Here is a 21,208-nt window from a genome sequence, read left to right as displayed (position 1 = left end):
ACATTGATATGAGAATTATATTTTCTCGAAATGTATGTATTGTATGGCACCATATCCCTTTTATCAATTCGTTGACCCCTAGCTTACAGTATAGAGGGAGTAATAATGATATTGGTAGGCATACCCCATGCATAAAAATACGGTTAACTTCTTGCTCATCATGAATCACTACAATTACATTTTTTTCTCGAAGAGACGTAACCTTTGTATTGAAAAAATAAAACAAAGCAAATATGAATCAAATATATAAAGTCAGATTAAGCAATGCAATTGAATAAATGGAGTAGTTCGTACATTTTCTGCAAGTTACCGTCGAGCTGCATAAGAAAATGAAGAATTCACCAAATGCATAGGAAACAATTAATTTGATTAGTACGACCAATGTATAAAATGAAACGATTCAACTCACATGACCATAGACACTGAGATTGTCCATGATTAGTTAAGTCCCAAGAAGTTATCTGAAATTTGAAAGAGAGTAATAGTCAAAAGTTATCATGGGAATAACAACAGAAAGCATTTTAAAGATATATATAGACTCCCATAATATTAAATGAGTGACAAAAAAAAATGGAACACAAAAATCCAGGTTGCGGTGTGTTTGATTAACATCATAATATTTTCATCGATGGATATATGGTAATGTTTAAAAGAGTGTAAATAACAACACATGTTCTAATGAAACAAAGTTTAAAAAAATGAGAAAAAAGGTTTACAATTACTCCATGTGTTAATCTTGCAAAAGAAATGTTGTTTTGACAACTATCAAGGGAAAAAAGAATAGGGTGTTGCTGTTAAAAAAAAAGAAAGAATAGGGCGTTAATTAGTTTTGCACTATTTCTTTTCCTATGTCAAAAAAAAAATAAAAATGAAAGGTTTGAAGTAGCTAACGTTTGATCTTACTGTTAAAAAAAAAAATGTTTGAAAACCACCCTAATTTTCGGCATTAATTCCCTGAATCATAGGGATCCATTCTTACCCGGAAATGTGGCTGCAAGCATTATTTTCCAATTTATGTGATAATCAATAGAAGTTTAAATGTCAATATTTGGTAAATGTGATAAAAAATTAAATCCCTGAATCACAGGGAATCAATCTTAGGCATCCTTTTAAATGTAGTAAAAAATTAAATCCCTGAATCACAGAAAATCAATCTTAGGGATCCTTTTTTTTTTTTTTTTGATTAGCCGGTTACCAAAATGTGATGATGATAACCCTTGAACAACCAACGGTCTATATTTATAGAGGGGACATTCTGGTCCGTTGGTTGTCTTTTGGATTCAAACACAGTCCTCCCTTATCGATTTTGTAAAGAATGATGAAGGAGTCAGCATGCATGTTCCAAACGATAAATAAAATTGGCCATGAACCTAATTAAAACGTTTATAAGTTTAATAACAAAATCATTATGAGTGCTCTATATGAAAAAGGATAGCAATCCAAAAAAAAATTGCAGTACCTCGAATTTAAGCTCAATGCAAGAATTCTCTAAATATATTTCTTGTGATCTTTCCTGCAGTAAAATAATAGAAAGTAAGAAGATGGTAGAATAAACAACAAAGTTAGGATTAACGCAAAAGACCCATGCAAGGTTGTCAAAAAAAAAAAAAACTATTCTCTCACACTCATATTTTTTCTTCCAATTTTCGGTAAAAGAAACCCAATGCGAAAATTGAACTTGCATGAGAAATGAAAAAAATCCTTCGATATTTGAATCCCTTGCAAGAAAACTGAAAAAAATTAGTCAAGAAACTCCTAATTTACGGCAAAAGAAACTCAATATGAGTAAAAATCGTCCATGAAAAAAATCAAACTTGCATGAGAACTGAAAAAATCGAACTTATATCACTATCGGTAATAGTCGTTCAGGAAGTTGTTTTTGACAAAAGAAACCCAATATGATTAAAAATCGTTCAAGAAAGAAATTGAACTTTAGTGAGTACTAAAAAAAATCGAACTTACCTCACTATAGGTAATGGTTGGAGGACATGGAAAACCTATGGATGTGACAAACAAACCCAAAAAATGTGGACTTCTAAATAGAATGTATCAATTGCATACAGTAGGTTGGTCTTCTAAGAAACGGGGACTTCTAAAACATAGTGACAAATTTAAATCTTCTAAAATTTAAATCTTATGTGATAAGGAAATCACAGGGAGCCAATCACTCACACATTCCTAAATAGAAGGTATATTCCTTTTAGGTTGTGGACTTCTTATATATTTTACCTAATGCCTAAATAGGAGGCGGAAATGACTCCTTATATACAGTTTTGTCTATATCCCAAGTGATATGTACGTAATTCTCCTTTTAAAAAGGCTAAATCAATTACCTATGGATTCCTTTTCACTTATCTATGGATTTAAAATAGACTAAATCAATTCCATATATATACGTATTCTCCTTTTCAGTTTATAACCGATCCCATAAATCATGGGATTTCAAATGTTTGGAGATAGATACAAATTGAATTTTAATTAGAAGGGCCAAATGTTTTCTTTTTAATCGGAAGGAGTATTTTAGGTTTCCTTTCATTAATTCTTTCCAAATATGTCGCTGGCTATACTACCCGTATATACGAATTCAAAAACTAATTCCGTTTAAAAAATATGTACCAATCTAATGGTCCAAAATATACGGATTCAAGGGATGAAATATTTACCCACCAAATCAAAGATTTAATAATTAAAAGAATTCGTTGAAAGATTTAAAAAAAATTTACTGTAATTAAGCAATTGTCTCCAATTAGCTTTTGCCACTAATTAAGCAATTACGTTTACTCCCCAAGTCACAGATTTGATACCAATTCTCTCTTTCCAAAAATGTGCTCTATTTTTTGTTATGAAAAAGCAAAGTATTAGCCAAAATGCCATATAGAATGGAGGGTGTAGATTTATAGAGGAGACAAATCTGACCGTTGGTTGTCTTCAAACCCAGACCTCTCTTATTATATAGATAGTAGTGCATCCCCGTGCCTAAAGGCACGGCTCCGAATCGATAGCCAAAAAATTATTAAGTTTTATCCCTCCAACCTCTTTAACACAATGGCAGAAAAAAATCAATAGAGCATCATTTTCTTCACTCATCAATGACTGTGCTAAAATATCCATGTTTAAAAACACATTGTAAATAAGGACCTTAAATATCTTCAAGTAAGGACTTTAAAATGAGGGACTTATATGCGAACTCTCACATTTCTCACATTTCTCGATCGGATTTCGATAATTCGAGCCGCTCAATGTGTTCAGAACGTGATTTTAAGGGTATCCTAGAGAAATCGGCAAAAAAAATGACCGGGAAGGGCTTGATTTGAACAGTTTTTATTTGAACCATTCGATAAAAAACAAACAAAAACTGCTCGGATGAAGCCCTTCCCGGTCTTTTTTTTCGCTGATTTCTCGCGAGTACTCTTAAAATCACGTTCTAAACACATTGAGCGGCTTGGATCATCGAAATTCGATCGGGAAAGGGAGGTCCGCAGTTTATTAAAATGAGGTGGTCCTTATAAGAATGGGACTCTCTCTCTGTGTCTCTCTCACATGATTTTAAGGGTACCCGTGAGAAATCAGCAAAAAAATGATCGGGAAGAGCTTGATCCGAACAGTTTTTTATTGAACGATTCAGTAAAAAACTGCTTCGATCAAGCTCTTCCCGATCATTTTTTTTACCAATTTCTTGCGGGTACCCTTAAAATCACGTTCTGAACACATTGAGCGGCTCAGATCGTCGCAATTCGATCAGGAAAGGGGAGTCCCGCACGGTAAGGCCGTGCGGGATCCCTCATTGGAAGTAAAGTGTGTGTGTGTATATATACAGTTATTTTCAAATAAGGAGGTCCTTATTTAAAATAAGGACCTCTCAATTCCTCCCATTTTTCGTTCGAATTTCGATGATCCGAACAGCTCAATGTGTTCAGAACGTGATTTTAAGAGTACCCTTGAGGAATCAGCAAAAAAAATGACCGGGAAGGATTTCATCCGAGCAGTTTTTATTTGAACCGTTCGATAAAAAATAAATAAAAACTGCTTGGATGAAGCATTTTCGGACATTTTTTTTTGCTGATTTCTTGCTGTTACCCTTAAAATCACGTTCTGAACACATTGAGCGGTTTGGATCATCGAAATTCTATCGAGAAAAGAAGGTCCTTATTTTATTAAGTTAAGGTGATACTTAGGAGAATGGGACTATATATATATATAGACCTCCCATTTCTCGCCTTTCCCGATTGGATTTCGATGATCCAAGCCGTTCAATGTGTTCAGAACGTGATTTTAGGGGTACCCGTGAGAAATCGGCAAAAAAAATAACCGGGAAGGGCTTGATTTGAGCAGTTGTTATTTGAACCGTTAGATAAAAAATAAACAAAAACTGCTCGGATGAAGCCCTTCCCGGTTTTTTTTTTTCTGATTTCTAGAGGGTACCCTTAAAATCACGTTCTGAACACATTGAGCGGCTCGGATTATCGAAATTCGATCGGGAAAGGAAGGTCTGCATTTTATTAAAATAAGGTAGTCCTTATAAGAAGGGGACTATATATATATATATATATATATATATATATATATATATATATATATATATACAGTCAGTCTCAAATGAGGGAGTCCTTATTTTAGTTAAAATGCGGACCTCCTCATTTCTCAAATTTTCGATTAAATTTCGATGATCCGAGCTGCTCAATGTGTTCCGAACGTCATTTTAAGGGTACCCGCGAGAAATCAGCAAAAAAAATGACCGGGAAGGGCTTCATCTGAGCAGTTTTTGTTTGAACCGTTCGATAAAAAACAAACAAATACTGCTCGGATGAAACCCTTTCCGGTCATTTTTTTTGCTAATTTCTCGCGGGTACTCTTAAAATCACGTTCTGAACACATTGAGCGGCTCGAATTATCGAAATTCAATCGGGAAAGGGAGGTCCGAATTTTATTGAAATGAGGTGGTCCTTACGAGAGACGGACTATATATATATATATAGTATTAGTATACATGATATGAATCCTGATTAATATTAGTTACTATTTATTTCATTGCCTGTTTTAACAAATCTTACCAATTACTACCTGTTATAAACTACTTGATCGATTCAAAATAGCAATAAGGATTGTGTTTCTAAAAAAAAACTCAAACAAACTAAGTTATTATTATTATTAGTAATATTTTTTGCATTTTTTTCTAAGTAATTATGCTTGCACTTTAATTTAATTCTTCTTTGTCTCGGAGGAAGAAGGCGACTTGGAGGATGAAGTGTCTCTCTCTGGATTTTTAATTTTGAGTTTTTGGTGGGTTTGGGGTGTGCTCCTTGTGTTCGGATTTGCCGAGTGTTTTATTTTTGGTGTTATTATTTTTTGGTGGTCGTCTGTTTGTTTGGGCTGCTTTGTGGCTTTAAACTTATGGGGGGAATTCTGGTTCAGTGGAGAGTGGGGCAAATAAGTCCCAACACATGGGACACTTTTTGGGAATTAAAAACCCATGAAAAGAGGAAAAATAATGCCCAACTCATGGTATTCATAATCTACTCAGACAAAAATATCCCTCTCTATTGTAACACACACTTAGGGAGCAATGAAAACATATTCAGGGAGCAATGTACACACACTCAGGGAGCAGTATTATATGATTGAAAAAGCAATATAATTTAATTAAAAGTGCAATATTATGTGATTAAAAGAGCAGTGAAGCTACATCCACCGATTCCCAAGTCGATGAACTTCCACCGATACCTTATACATGGTGCCGTTTTGGATTATTATTTTTTTGGAGTTGAAACATTTAGTTTTATCCTTCTCTTAGGACTATTCAACGAGAGCCCTTGAGCTAAAAATTAATTATGATCCTTTTGGATAAAATGATCAGAAAAATAATATCTTTGCACCGGTTCGAACGGATTGAAAATCGGAACGCTTAATTTTTTTCATTTGGTTTTATGGTTCTCTTAGGGCTTTTCAACGAGAGCCCTAGAGTTAAAAATTAATTATGATCCTTTAAGATAAAATGATGAAAAAAATAAGATCTTTGCACCAGTTTAAAATGATTGAAAAATTAGAACACTAATTTTTTTTCATTTGGTTTTATGATTTTCTTAAGGCTATTCAACCAGAGCCCTAGAGTTAAAAATTAATTATGATCCTTTAAGATAAAATGATAAAAAAAATAAAACTAATTTTTTTCTTAAATAATCATAATTAATTTTTAGCTTTAGGACTCTCGTTGAAAAACCATAAGAGAACCACAAAACCAAATGCAAAAATCTTATTTTTCTGATCATTTTATCAAAAATGATCATAATTAGTTTTTAACTATACGGCTCTCGTTGAAGAGCCCAAGAGAAGGATAAAACTAAATGTTTAAACAAAAAAAAATCCAAACCCATATTCAACTTAGATCTATATAAGGGGCAACTTAGATTTATAAAAGGAGTAATTTAGGTTCAAACCCAAATTCAACTACATATCGACTCATGATCTCATACAATGAACAACTTAGGTTCATAAAAGGAGCAACTTAGGTTCATAGAAGAGGCAGCTTAGGTCCAAACCTATATTTAACTTAGGCCCATTGAAGAGGCAACTTAAATTCATAGAAAAGACAATTTAGGTGTAAACTAATATTCAACTACATATCGACTCATGATTTCATAGAATGAGCAAATTAGGTTCATAGAATGGACAACTTAGGTTTATAGAAGGGGCAACTTAAGTACATAGAACGGGCAACTTAAGTCCAAACCTATATTCAACTAAGGTTCATAGAAAGGGCAACTTAGATTCATAGAAAGAGCAACTTAGGTCCAAACCCAGATTCAATTACATATCAACTCATGATCTCATACAAGGGGTAATTTAGGTTCATAAAATGGACAACTTAGATTTATAGAAGGGACAACTTAAGTCTATAGAAGGGGCAACTTAGACTTTTAGGGTTTCAAATGGGACGTGGAGGCTCTGCTGCGCCTCATGGCACAGTAACTCCTACCCACACCAAAAAAGGGTACCCTTTTTATAGGGAAAAAAATTTTAGGCTTTCTATTTGCAATTCTGTGGAGCAGAAATGTGATTATAAGAGTCTTAGAGATAAAATTTAATTATGTCTTTTTAGAATAATATGATCAGAATAATAAGATCTTCACATTGGTTCAAACGGATTGAAAATTGGAACAGATAATTTTTTAAACTGTATTTTTAATATATAAACAGTTTAAAAAAATTAAGTGCTATAATTTTTAATCCGTTTGAACAAGTGCGAATATCTTATTATTCTGAACATATTATTCTAAAAAGATATAATTAACTTTTGTCTTTAAGGCTCTAATAATCATGTTTCTACTCCACATGATTTTAAATAAACAGCAGATACTTAATTATGAGAGTTCTAGAAACAAAAGTTAATTATGATCCTTTAGAATAATATGTTCAGAATAATAAGATATTTGCACTTGTTCAAACAGATTAAAAATTGGAGCACTTAATTTTTTTAAACTGTTTATATATTAAAAATACAATTTAAAAAATTATCTGTTCCAATTTTCAATCCGTTTGAACCAGTGTGAAGATCTTATTATTCTGATCACATAATTCTAAAGAGACATAATTAAATTTTATCTCTAAGGCTTTTATAATCACGTTTCTGCTTCATAGGATTGCAAATAGAATGCCTAAAATTTTTTTCCCTCCACAAACGGTACCCTTTTTTGGTGTGGGTCCCTGTGCCATGAGGCACATCAGAGCCCAGCGTCCTTTCAAATGTGTATGGGTTATACTAGTCTTTTTACATCATCTTTCCATGTATGAGGAATTGTTTTTGTCCGTTTCATATCTGGGGCAATTTCCAGAAAACCTGTTCATGGGTTGACAATTTTTTTCCCCTGGTTCCACTGAACACGAATTCCCCCTAAACTTATTTTGGTTCTTTGGTTGTTTTTGATTTTTGGGGTTCTTGGCTGTTTTCAGTTTTTGGGGTCTGATTTGGCGTCTTGTCTGTCTTTAAGTCTCGGGTGACTTTTTATCGGTGTGCCCTTGATCTTTTTAATCTATGTAATCATTTATAAAGATTAATTTTTTTTTTATAAAAAAAAATAACAATAAAGATTGTGTTTCGGAAAAGAAATCTCTTGCCTATCAAAAAAGAAAAGAAAAAAATCTCAAACAATATTCTTAGTACGTAATTATGCTTCACACTTAAGTTTCATTCTTGACTTCTTAAATCTTTTTTGTTCGAATATGAGTATATTTGGGGAAACCCCAATCTCCACTGGAGGCGGATTTGGATCTTTATCTTATACTACATTCCCTATGGAAATCAGGGTGGGATGGTGAAAGACGCTGCAATTAGGGATTAGGGATGGAATAATAAGGTCCCCGATTCATATATACCCTACTTGTTGCCATCGACCCCTACTCACTTATTGCTTCTATCAACATTTCATTGGTGACAGAGCAATGTCCGTTTTTGCAAGTGCTCCAGTATTGCATTTTTTGTATTCAAATAACAAAAAAAAAAACATAATTAAAAACCTTACGGTTCTAATGTGGTAGTTTATCTCACAAACTGATACATTTAGCAAGTGTAGTGGTGTTTGACATGAAACACTCAATTGGGTTCTGATCAAATACAGGTCGCATTTGGATCGTTCGATTCGATAATTGTAACAATCCGGATTTTTGACCCAATTTTGTTTTAATACAAATTTATACTGTTAAATTCTTAATTCAATAATTAATTAGATTGAATAATTAAAATATATTATTATGTGTACAATTGATATTATTTGCACTATTGAATAAGATATGTATTTAAACTTTAGATATATAGGGAATCAGTGATGCATATTCATCTCTTATCTTTCCTATCTAAACCCTAAGTAGAACTCTATTCAAACTAACTCTCCACTTCTCTCTCTTATCCTATACATACACGCGTCCAGATACATTCTCACCATGTACATACATGCGTCCATATACATTAGAATTGAAAACCCCATATATTAGAATTGAAAACCCCCCCAAATGTGGCACTTGTCCCCTATCTTTTTATCATTATCAGTATCACTCTCCTTCCTCATTCCATCACTTCTACACTTATCCTCTCACATTCTCACTATCTTATTCTCTCTCATTATACATATCCACATAAATCCGAAAATTGAACACCAGTATATTATTTCACTCTCAATTCTATTGTTGAGTCTAAAATAGAGAGAGAGAAAGAGTTGTGGCCGTAGGTGTGTGCACACCGTGAGTTTCGTGGGCACACCGCTGCTGCAGGCCCTGTCGGAGTGCCACCGGACGTCGCATCGAGATTTCAGAACCACCACGGCGATCTACGGACACCGTACAACACTTATCCGGACTTAGAATCGCGTTTGAGGTAGTTTTCGGAAACCCGAAACTTTAATCTGCATTTTAATGGAGTTAAGACTTAGATTTAAAGTTTATTGAAGATGATGATCTGCTGTTAAATTGTTAATTTATTTTTAGTCCTATTTATATTAAAATTCAGTCTGGTTGTGCTGGAATGATTAGTGTTATACCCTGTGAAAATTTATGATCGTTTAACAAGTGTTTGATTGTGAATTTATTATTGATGATGTATTGTTAATTTGAATTTGAGTGGACGTTTACGTGTTTAATAAATTATTGAGGTAAATAAATGTTTATGAAATATTCACAAGAATATTTTACTAGTAAAAATTTATTTAGATTGTAAACAAGAAATATTTTAGATTATATATTAGTTAATCTTTAACTCTAATAAATATTTATTAGAATAGCCTCGCATAATTTTGTTCTTATGAAAATCTCATATTAATATTTAATATAGTTAGTAAATACTAAATTTAGCAATAAATATTTTTCAATAAAAATTAGTTTGTAAAATCTATGAATAATATAAGAGTTAAAGAAAATGTTTAAATAATAGAAATGTTTTATAAAATTTCTAAATGAGAGAAATAGACTTAATTTTAAGTGTAGTAATTAATTGTTTGACTGAATATTATTTTGTTACTCGCATGATTAATTCTATGACAGGATTAATTTTATCGCATGGTTATGTGTTGTTAGTACTTTTAGTTGAAATGTTTGAACTGTACGATATTTTGTTGTGGCTGTAGATTGGACAAATAGGTTCCTGGGGTGGTTACGAGTAGTGAATCATGTAGATGATAATAAGTAAATGGAAAATGATAAAGTGTTGAAAGTGCGAGTACTGTGTGGATTGTGAATTGAGTCATGGCGATGGCAAGGGTAACGTATGGGGCCCTGTGTTGAAATGGGTTACCTGAGGGGCCCGGTGTTGTGACACTAACGTATGATACGTCATGGGAAGTTTCTCTTCGAGGAAGAGAATGGGTCCCATAAGACGGTTATAGTTAGTGAGACGCTAACGTATGATACGTCATGGAAAGTTTCTCTTCGAGGAAGAGAATGGGTCCCATGAGACGGTTATAGTTAGTGAGACGTTAATGTATGATACGTCATGAAAAGTTTCTCTTTGAGTAAGAGAATGGGTCCCATGAGACGGTTATAGTTAGCGTAGGGTAGTGGATGCCCGACCCTAATGTACGATACGTCATGGGATGACTCGATCCTCCTGTACGTTATGGTCTTAAGTGAGAACATGCTCGGTACATAACTTAGGTGAGCTCACCTAGGACCTTGGTGTAGGATAATCAAGAGGAATGGTGGACCCATGAGACGATTGTAGTTAGTGGATGTGGGAGAAAAGGATCTCGCGGAGAGAATTCTTAGATTACATGTAAGATGATGGATAGTAAAAAAAAAGACGATGTGTTATTATTTTGTACCTTCGGTGTATTATGAATTATTATATTGTTGATTTGTTCTAGTCATTTTCTCAGGGAATACAATGTCCGAGCTGATCTGTATGTTATGAGCACAGATACTTGGGCGAAAATTAATTTTAATAAGATGTCATTGTTCTTGGTTGAGATGAATGAATGAGGGCTGTATGATAGCATCGTGCAAATCGGTGTATCTTCTGCTACAGCCTTGAATGGAGTTTTCTATTGGCCTGCACATGTACTCCCAACTGATCAAGTGGTTGTTATGTCCTTCGACATGGGTGATGAGGTGTTCAGAAGAATAACAACACAGAGTGTTTGCATAAGAAATGGAATCTAACTAACTGGCAGTTTAAAGAATTAATGATAAAATTGTTCTGCTTGTTTCTCCTGATGAAGGGGGCTTCGATGTGTGGGTGTTGGATGAAAACGAGAGTTTTTGGACTAAACATATTGAAGTTGGGCCTTTTCCGAGGATTGCAATTGATATGGGATACGATGTAGATGGTCATATTACAGTTGTGGGAGGTGGGAAAATGGTGAATTGTTAGTGACTGAGCATAAATATTCTGGTGAGCTAAAACTCTTTTCATATGATACAAAGACCCGGGAAACTATAGATCTTTATTGTGGTCATGTTCCGTATCTATCTTGTGTTTATTTGTGTGAGGGGACTCTATTTCCAGTCATGCAAGCCAATAAAATCGTGCTCAACAAGTAGAACAAGAATAGGAAAGCACTTAATTTGCTGAAGCAACTCATGTGTGACTAGTGTTGGGTTTCCCTTCTTATGTGAATTTTGTGGAGGCCTAAAATTTTTGCCTTGTTTGGATCATATCTTGAATCATCCAAACAAGGCATTTGTTTGCCCAATAACAATTTGTCCAATCATTACCTTTATCTCCAATCATTACACTAATTTCTCTCTACACTCATTACCCAAAAATCAAACTCAAAAATTTTTAAAACATCATCCAAACAAGGCTTTTGTTTGCCCAATAACAATTTGTGTGTGGCCCAAAAAGGATTTATTTGTGGGCTAGTTTTTGGGTATATGGAAGTTTCTACGCATGTTTGTTTTGCAGAACACATGATTTGCAGATGACCTTGGCACCACTTGGCTTCTCTTGGAAGCTAGATGAGTTTTTTTCTTTGGGGGAATGCAATCACAATTGGAACCTTCGTCCAAGATTTCTCAAGATTTTGCAACAAAATGTGACACCTGCTTAGAGTTTTCTCAATCAACAGCTCTCTCTGTTTTTCCCATGCAGTTAGAAGGAGCATTTTATTGTTCATTCTGCATTTTACACAATGTCTGGCAAATTTGTCGGATTGATCAGCTAGGGTTGTAAGCGAGGCAAGCCGAACTTTGTCGAGCTCGAGCTTGGTTTGTCAAATTTGTCGGATTGATCAGCTAGGGTTGTAAGCGAGGGAAGCCGAACATATTCGAGCTCGAGCTTGGTTCGTTTACTAAACGAGTCAAAAACTGGAATTTGAGCTCGGCGCGAGTTTTAACGAGCCGAGCATAGTCATTTATTAAACGAGTCTCTTTAATCGAGCCAATCCTCCATTAACGAGGCGAGCTTTTGTTGAACGACAAATTTTGAAAGTGGATTTCGAATATAAACTTTTCTTTTAGCAGCCAAGAGCAATTCGATGCTGCCAAATGTAATTCCATGCGGCCAAAAGCAATTCGATGCGGCCAAGTACAATTCGATGCGGCAAAGAGCAATTCGATGCGGCCAAGTGCAATTCGTAGCCGACAAGTGCAATTCGATGCGGCGAAGAATAATTCGTAGCGGCCCGGTGCAATTTGATATGGCCAAGTGTAATTTGATGCGGCCAAGAGTAATTCGTAGCGCACCAGTGCAATTCGACGCGGCATAGTGTAATTCCATACTTGCATTTATGGATCTCAGTGTCCGTTTATCCCGTCCGTTTTTAGGAGACGATAAACTGTTCTTCACGGCGGTGCACACCGATGTTTAGGACGTCCGACGACGTCGGCGTCTTCGGTATGGTTCTTAGATCCTCTGTCTTTCCCTCTCCCCTCTATTTTTTTCTGGCCCCCTCCTCTAGCCTTCTGCATTTTCTTCTTGTTCTGTTGTTTTATTTCCGGCAGTCCCCTCCCGGTTGTGTTTCATCCGTGCTTTGGATCCATTGTCAATCTTTCTCTTGGGTTTTCCAGTTGTTGGCTTAACAGCTAGGTGGATCTGGTGGTCTGGATATGGCTGGCGTCGGTCTCCGGCCGGTTGCATTGTTGGATGCATCGATCATTGCCTAAAGGCTCGGTGAGCTTCCGCGGCAGATGGGTGGTATGAGGATGGTGCCTTTTCTCGTGGTGGCCAATGGTGGCGCGGTGGTTTTATTTGTCAAAGTGATATTCGGGTTGTTTGGTGGTTCTATTGGTGGTCTAGTCGCCAGAGGTGGGGCAGCGCTACAGTGAAGAACCTCAGAAGTCTTGGGTAGGTTTTGGGTATTCTTGGGCAAGATCTAGCCCACTTTGGCGGGTTAGATGGCGGGTTATTTGGCATTTATTTTTGATCTGTCATTTGAAGGCCTTTGTATTTGTTTGATTTTTATTGTAGTATCTGGGCTTTGAGGCCTTTAGTTGTTTGGGCATCATGCCCTCTGGCTGTTGGGCTTTGCCCATTTATCCAACCTTGGTTGGATTCCCCTCCTTGTTCCCTGATCTTGATGTTACCATATCAATTTTCCTAAGAAATGGTACCTTTTGCCGATCAAAAAAGCTATATCAATTTGCAAGTCTCTAAAATGATGCTATATAACAGCAATGAAGGAAATTGCCTCTAAAACATTCAATTCCAATCTCAAAATCCATAACACAACTGAAAGAATATTCATAAGTGACCAACACAGGCTATAGTAGCCAATCAAACAAAAAAGGGGGGACTATAGTAAACATGTAATAGTACGTACCCCTCTGGAAAACAAATTAAAATACCTGTAATCAATTTAACACCAGCATCAGTTGCACTTGACATTCTGGAGTGGCCTTATCGCGATGTTGACGTCCATGGTGTAATCCAAATTAGTAGCTTTCTTCCTCTTGAAAATGAACATGAGGTCCACCTTTCTGGTCAAAGTCAATTGGTATTCCCAGCTTCGTAGTTAACCAGGTTTACTGAAACAATTATATTTTTGGTGGATCAAAGAAAGGCTTTTGAATTTGGGATTTTAGCACTCCAAACTGGCGTACCCTTATAGAAGAATTGACAGTGAAGTTTTCGTATTTATAAGGGCCAAAATTTGTGTTCTTGACCCCAAGTGCAGTGTTCATCGTTATGTTGAACGAAGGGGTGGTTGTTTGGACATTGGAAGCGCCGGATGTGGCAGAACTAACCCCGGAATCGAGGAGTTCGGACTTTCATAACCGTCATTGTGAAGAGTACGATGATTCCGGTTTGGAAAATGACAAAGGCCACGCCATATAACAACCATTTCTTACATTTCAAGCGTCGGAGATCGGATGAGGTTGCTTTGCCCGCTCTTGGTCGCTCCAGTAATAACCGTTGGCGGGTGCCAAGGGATACCCTGCTTTGTATTCCACTGCCATAGGACTTGTTTTGGGAAATTGGTTTTTGTTTTGCTGGTTGAATTAAGAGAGTAGTGAAGGGAATTCGGATTACTTGGCCGCGTCGAATTACATTTGGCCGCTACAATTGTAGTTGGCCGCGTCTATTTACAGTTGGCCGCCACGAATTGCACTTGGCCGCGTTTAATTGATATGGCCGCTATGAACTGCACTTGGCCGCTGATAATTGCACTTGGCCGCGTCGAATTGGATGCGGGCAAGTGCAATTTGAAGCGTCCAAGTGTAATTTGACGCGGCCAAGTGTAGTTCAACTCGGACAAGTGTCATTTGATGCGGCCAAGTACATTTTGATGTGGCCAAAAGGTATTCGATGTGACCAAGTCCAATTCGTAGTGGCCCCAAGTGCAATTCGATGCCAAGGAGCGACAAAGAAGCCACAACATTTGATGCCAAAGAGCTCCGTCGCCAAAAGCACAAGAAATGGCTACTCTATGGCGTAGCCTTCATCGTTTTCCAGTCTGGAATCATACTCCTCTTCTCCAAGACGGTCATGAAAGTGTGAAATCCCAAGTTCCAGGTCATATCCGCCACCTTCGACACATTTGATATCCCAACCACCAACACTTCCTTCAATTAATCTTAAAACCAACGTAGCACTTGGGATCAAGAACACAAATTTTGGCCCCTGCAAGTACGACAACAGCACAATGTATGTATTTTTGCTATGGCGAAGCTGAGGTTGGGAGTGTTATTATTCCCAAATCGAAAGCCCAATTTCGAAGGACCAAAATGTTTACCAAAATAGAAAATTTTGATTGTTCTTGTTCCAATAAGGAAATTTCAAATAATTCAAATAAGTACTTATTTAAACAAGTACTTATATTTTTTTGAATTAAAGGTAATGTATTGTGAGAGAATGATCTATCTCGTAAAAAAAAAAGTACTTAAAAAATAAGAATTTTAGCAGAACGGAGCTTGAGAGAGCTAGAACTAAATCTTCTTACTGTAGTTTTACCTTGCGTGTCTCTATCAATAGTATTTCCTACTATAATTGTATATAGGTAAAAGAAACGTGATAAATATTGCTAGTACTATTTTGGAAAAGCCCCATATGTATGTCCTAATCTCTCTTACTAGCCCGGTTTCTAGAAAAGAAGCTTCCAATAATGGGCGATTCTTGATAATCTCCACTTGACAGTCATCATCAATTTGTATTTCAAGTTGGCCAGAATAGCAAATTTTGATTGTTCCTCAGAGGTTGAGTTTGACATTTCCTACTAAAGCCCCTGTTTGGGGATTTCTTCATGTTTTACTTTACGTACTTGGGATTTGTACTACACATTTGCTCTTTGGTTTTTTGTTTTTTTTGTTTGTTTTTGTTTTTGTATGGAATGCCATAAAATTTCAATTCTTTGAATTAATTAGAGTTTATTTGAGGGAAACCCAGTACAAAAGTAAATGAAACTGTTAGGAGTCGAATATATCATGCTCCCTTTGTTTGATTGAGTTTTTCTCTAATTTTTCAAATCAAGTTAACCTAATATAAGGGCACTATTGGTATAATCAGATGGGGTTTTTCCCACCATTACAGTTATAATGCTTTTAGTTTTCATGGTAAATTATGTGTATCATTTACCATGAAATATGTTTGTTTGTTATTTTCATTCCATGATAAATAATTTGTACCATTTACCATGAATTATTTGTTTGAATTAAGGCTTATTTATCGAGTCCAAATATATTTGAGAGAGAGAGAGAGAGAGAGAGAGAGAGAGAGAGAGAGAGAGAGAGAGAGAGAGAGAGAGAGAGAGAGAGATTTGAATTCGTCCGTAGTAAATGGAAATAGAAATCATTGGGATTTCCTTATCTGAACATTTGAAAGTTCGAATGTTTGAAATCGGGGGCATTCGTAGAGACTGAGGGGGTTGAAGACCAAGAAGTGAGTTATTTATACTTAGCATTCTTCTTATGGCTTGATACAATCTCCTGGTCCTTGAGGAAAGGAAAAAAAATGAATCAGGCCGCCCCATGCCTTGAAAGAATTCACACCGGCTACCAGCTTTCACACTTTTCCTTTTGGGAAGGGAGGATTAGCAAAATCCTATTGATTGCAACTTTTTCATGACTTTCGGGAAAAGCATGAATCAAAATTGCTCGAATGGTACGATCCCAACGTCACCCCAGAATGAAAGGTGATCTCGTAATTCTTGGTAACAAAATGTATATATCTATAGTTAATTAGAGGCCGGTCCTCCTTTCTAGCCTCGGTATGATCCCAACCCTGAAATATTTTCCCAAAGCTGAAGGGCTCGGGTATGTTGGGTGATGGACGTTTTTGCCCTTTTCCGGGTTTACTATATATAGGCTTGTTTTCAAAAGAATATTGGCGGAGAGAGACGACAGATAGAGAGAGAGAGAGCACGCGATCGTGAGAGCGATCTCGAGAGAGAGAGAGAGATATCGAGATCTAGGGAGAGATCGCGATAGAGAGAACGATTGATGTCTAGCTTGAGCGATTGATGTTCGATTGAGAGGAGAAATTGCGTTGGATTGAGATTCAATCGATCTGTTGAGATATTTTTGAGTATGTTGTTAGATTTGATTAGTTATTCAGTTGATGTACTTTTCATTTAGTAGTGATGTATGTTGCTTTGTGATTCGTTGTAGCTTTGTGGTGCGTGAGGAGATGCAGGTTGATGGAGTCGAGCAGATGAGGTATTTAATGTCGTTTTTGTTGGTAGATTTGTTTATTTTCAGTGTTTATGTGATTGTTTTGATATATGAGAACTCTTTTTAGATCTATGAGAACTGGTTTCTGAATTACGAGAGCTGGTGTCTGAACTATGAGAACTGGTTTCTGAACTATGAGAACTGGTTTCTGAACTATGAGACCTGGTTTCTTAACTATGAGACCTGGTTTCTGAACTATGAGAACTGGTGTCTGAACTATGAGAGCTTGTTTCTGAACTATGAGAATTGGTTTCTGAACTATGAGAACTGGTGTCTGAACTATGAGAACTGGTTTCTGAACTATAGTTCTCATATGAATTTGATGTGAATTGTCGTTTTGTGTATTTTGCACGAGAACTGTTTAATTGTTGTTTACGTTGTTAGATTTTGATTTTTTTACTGTTTATGTGATTATTTTCATATTTTTATTATTTAAATGTCGTTTTTGTTGTTAGATTGAGGCCTAGCTTGAACTATCATTGTGTTTGTTTGTTATATTTTTATGTGAACTGTCTTTTTGTGTTTTTTGTATGAGAAGTGTTTATGAGAATTGTGTTTTTTAAATGAGAACTGTGTTATTTTATATGAGAACTGTGTTTTTTATAGGAGAACTGTGTTGGTTTATGAGAATTGTGTCGTTTTTCTTTGTGTGAATTGTTTGTTTTTTTTGTTAGGGAAACGGAGAAATCGTTGATTTTGTTTTGTAAATACAATGGATTGTGTGCTGGAATAAAGTTGTCTCGGTCGTCGAGAATTGGAGATTTTATGAAGATATTGTGTGGCAAGTTTAGTGATTTGAGAAGACACTCATTGCAACTCTTTTATGCTATACGTGATCATCCTAGTACCATGTTATATAATGATGAAGATTTAGAGGTGATGTTTGCTGTAGCTGATAGTATTGGATTGAATTGCATTGAAGTTACAGTAGTAGATAGTCGTGGTTTTGATAGTGGTATTAGTGGGTGTGGTGTTGATGTTGGTGCTAATAGTAGTGGGGTTTTCGATAGTGGTGGTGCTAGCACTAGTAAGGGCCTTTGTTTCAGTGGGCAAGGGTTAGTCGGCTGTCGGTTGGAATCAATGGAATATGTAGGTAAAGAGGATGATTTGGGAGCTATGTTTTGCCCGCATCAGCATCGGCCAAGGTTGTCCGATGCGTGGAAAGAGCTTATTAAAAGTGTTGGTCAGTTGTTTGTCGGGGGTTTGGAAGGTTTTCGTGATGCATTGTGTAAATATTCAATTGTTCATTCTTTTGAGTTTGACTTTGTAAAGAATGAAATAGAGAGAGTGACTGCAGTTTGTAAGGTAAAATCTTGCAAGTGGAATATCCATGCTAGACTTGACAAGGTCAGTGGTTGCTTTTGTTGCTGGGCATACGACAAAGAACTATCATGCTAATTCATCTCTGATTAGTCAATTGATAAAGGATGATGTTCGAGACAAGTCAAAGAAACGTCCTGTTGATGTTGTTGATGATTTGAAGGAGTATTATGGGATGGATGTGTCATATAATCGTGCTTGGTTAGCTGTCCAGAAAGCCAAGTCAAGTGCATTTGGAGATTATTCAGATTCTTTTAATCAACTTCAATGGTATCGTAATGTTGTTCTGAATTCGGATCCAAGAAGTGTTTTTGATGTTGAGTGGGATCAAACCACAAATCGTTTTTTTGAGGTTGTTTGTAGCGTTTGATGAATGTGTACAAGGATTTAAGCACTGCAGGCCTGTTTTATCCGTTGACGCAACGTTCTTGAAGGCAAGGCATATGGGATGCTTGATGTCTGCTTCAGCTAAAGATGATAATGCAGGTATGAAATAGATCACATATACAATTCTCATATGACTACTTACACACATTTCACATAGGCTACAATGCAGTATGAGAAATATGAGAACTGTTTTGAGAACTATGAGAACTGGTTTCTTATAGTCATATAGGATGCTTGATGTGTGATTGAGCTAAAGATGGTAATGCAGGAATGAAATAGATTACATATACAATTCTCATATGAATATAACATACAGTTCACATAGGCCATAATGCACTATGAGAAATATGAGAACTGTTTTCAAAATTATGAGAACTGGTTTCTGAAGTGTGAGAACTGATTTTGCCATATGTATGAACTGGTTACTGAATTATTTTTTCCTTCTCAGGTCTATTTCCATTGTGCTTTGGTGTGGTTGATTCTGAGAATAATGATAATTGGCTTTGGTTTATGGAGAAGTTGCATGGTATTTTGGATGAAGATAGAAGGGTTTTTGTTTTTATATCTGATCGTCACAGAGGAATAAAAGAGGGTATTGCTAAGGTGTTTCCTTCAAGCTTTCATGCTTATTGTCTCTATCATTTAAAGGGTAACTTGCGTACTACTTTGGCGTCCACAAATGTCAAGTATAAAGAGAGTTTGATCAGAGTGTTTTCAAAATGTGCTTATGCTCCCACTGTGGCAAAGTTTAATCAGCATATGGGTAATTTGCTGAAACACGGTGGTGCAGCTGTTGTTCATTTTCTGTCGGAGTTGCCTAATGAGCGTTGGGCAAATGTTTTTTTCCCGAGGCAACGTTATGGAGCAATGTCCTCTAGTCTAGCTGAGTGCTTTAACTCATGGATATTGAAAGAGCGTGAATTGCCCGTGGTGGATATGGTTGATCGTATAAGGAAGAAGATGATGAAATCAATGTGTTTGAGGAGAGAAAGGGCAAGTAAATGGGATCAGGTGATTTGTCCTTATGGGGAGTCTCGGTTGGAGAAGTTATATGATTTAGTTAAAACATGGAAAGTGATTCCTTCAAGTGCTGATATATTTGAAGTTGACACGGATCCATCTGTATGTGTTGATATTGGGAGGCGTACATGCAGTTGTTGTTGGTGGCAGTTGAATGCATTCCCTTGTTGCCACGCTGTCTGTGCTATCAAATATAGTGGTAAGGATTTGAACTTATATGTAAAGCGTTATTTTCATGTTGAGAGTTATCGTTGGGTGTATTCAAAACCAATTTACCCAGTTGCGTCATTGTTGAAAGGTGATGTGGTTGATTGTGGTACATGTATTCTGCCACCATTGTCAAAAAAGCCTCCAGGGTGGCCTAAGAAGAAGAGGATTCGTTCGAATGGGGAGAAGGTTAGAGAAATAAAGTGCGGTAGGTGTGGGAAGATGGGGAATCATAACAAACTTACTTGTAAGGAGGATTTGAGGCCTGGTTTTTAGGATTTAATAATTGAGATGTACAAAAAACAATGTTATACTATCTTTTGTACCAAAAAACAATGTTATTGGATTTGATTCATGAAATAATTGTTGAGAATAAGAAAATTTGTGTGTTTTTGTTACTAATTCTGTGTTTTGTTCTAAGACTTCGAATTATGTGAAGTATCTAAGCAACCTGTGTGTATAGCTCTATGAGAACTTTGTATTTTCTATGAGAAGTGTGTATTTTCTATGTGAAATGTATATCAAAACTGTGTTTTTACTATATGAGAACTTTGTATGACAAATGTTTATTTTTCTACGAGAAGTGTGTTTTTTTCTATGAGAAGTGTGTTTTTTCCTATGAGAAGTGTGTATTTTTCCATGAGAAGTGTGTTTTTTTCTACGAGAAGTGTGTTTTTTCTATGAGAAGCTTGTTTTTTCCTATGAGAAGTGTGTATTTTTTCATGAGAAGTGTGTTTTTTTCTATGAGAAGTGTGTTTTTTCCTATGAGAAGTGTGTATTTTTCCATGAGACGTGTTTTTTCCCCCTATGAGAAGTGTGTATTTTCGATGATAAGTTAAATTCTAACACAACATGCATCAAATTGACATACACCAAACCATACTAACAAATAGCAAACGATTGTTAACATAGATGAAATCCAGCTTAACATTCAAAAGATCCTAATTATCATCAGAGTCAGATAGCACTAATTACAGCATCAGTGGTTTAACGCAACTACAAACCCTAATTTTCATCGGAGTTAGATTCTTTAATCATTTGAGGAAGGAGCCAAAAAGTAGCGAAAAAATCCCCACGATGTTGATGAACCCCAACTAGAAACCCTAATTTTCCAAAAAGTAGTTGAGGCACCAAACCCTAACTTCTACTGTGCATCTTCCTCTTCCTCTTCCTCTTCCTCCTTGTTCCC

At 36.1% G+C, this 21,208-nt stretch overlaps 1 protein-coding gene across 1 annotated transcript; it reads left to right on the top strand.

Annotated features, from left to right (window-relative positions):
- Nucleotides 1-16,191: 16,191 nt before the first annotated feature.
- Nucleotides 16,192-20,295, top strand: LOC131327932 (uncharacterized). Its single transcript, XM_058361052.1, has 6 exons — nucleotides 16,192-16,244; nucleotides 17,023-17,070; nucleotides 17,760-18,432; nucleotides 18,512-18,726; nucleotides 18,806-18,891; nucleotides 19,241-20,295. Exons 1-6 carry the CDS (start codon nucleotides 16,192-16,194, stop codon nucleotides 20,293-20,295), a joined length of 2,130 nt encoding a protein of 709 aa, XP_058217035.1.
- Nucleotides 20,296-21,208: the final 913 nt, after the last annotated feature.

Source organism: Rhododendron vialii, chromosome 5a (genome assembly GCF_030253575.1).
Source record: "Rhododendron vialii isolate Sample 1 chromosome 5a, ASM3025357v1".
NCBI lineage: Eukaryota > Viridiplantae > Streptophyta > Magnoliopsida > Ericales > Ericaceae > Rhododendron > Rhododendron vialii.
Note: the sequence above shows the minus strand (reverse complement) of the source record. Positions and strands in the feature narration are given on the sequence as shown.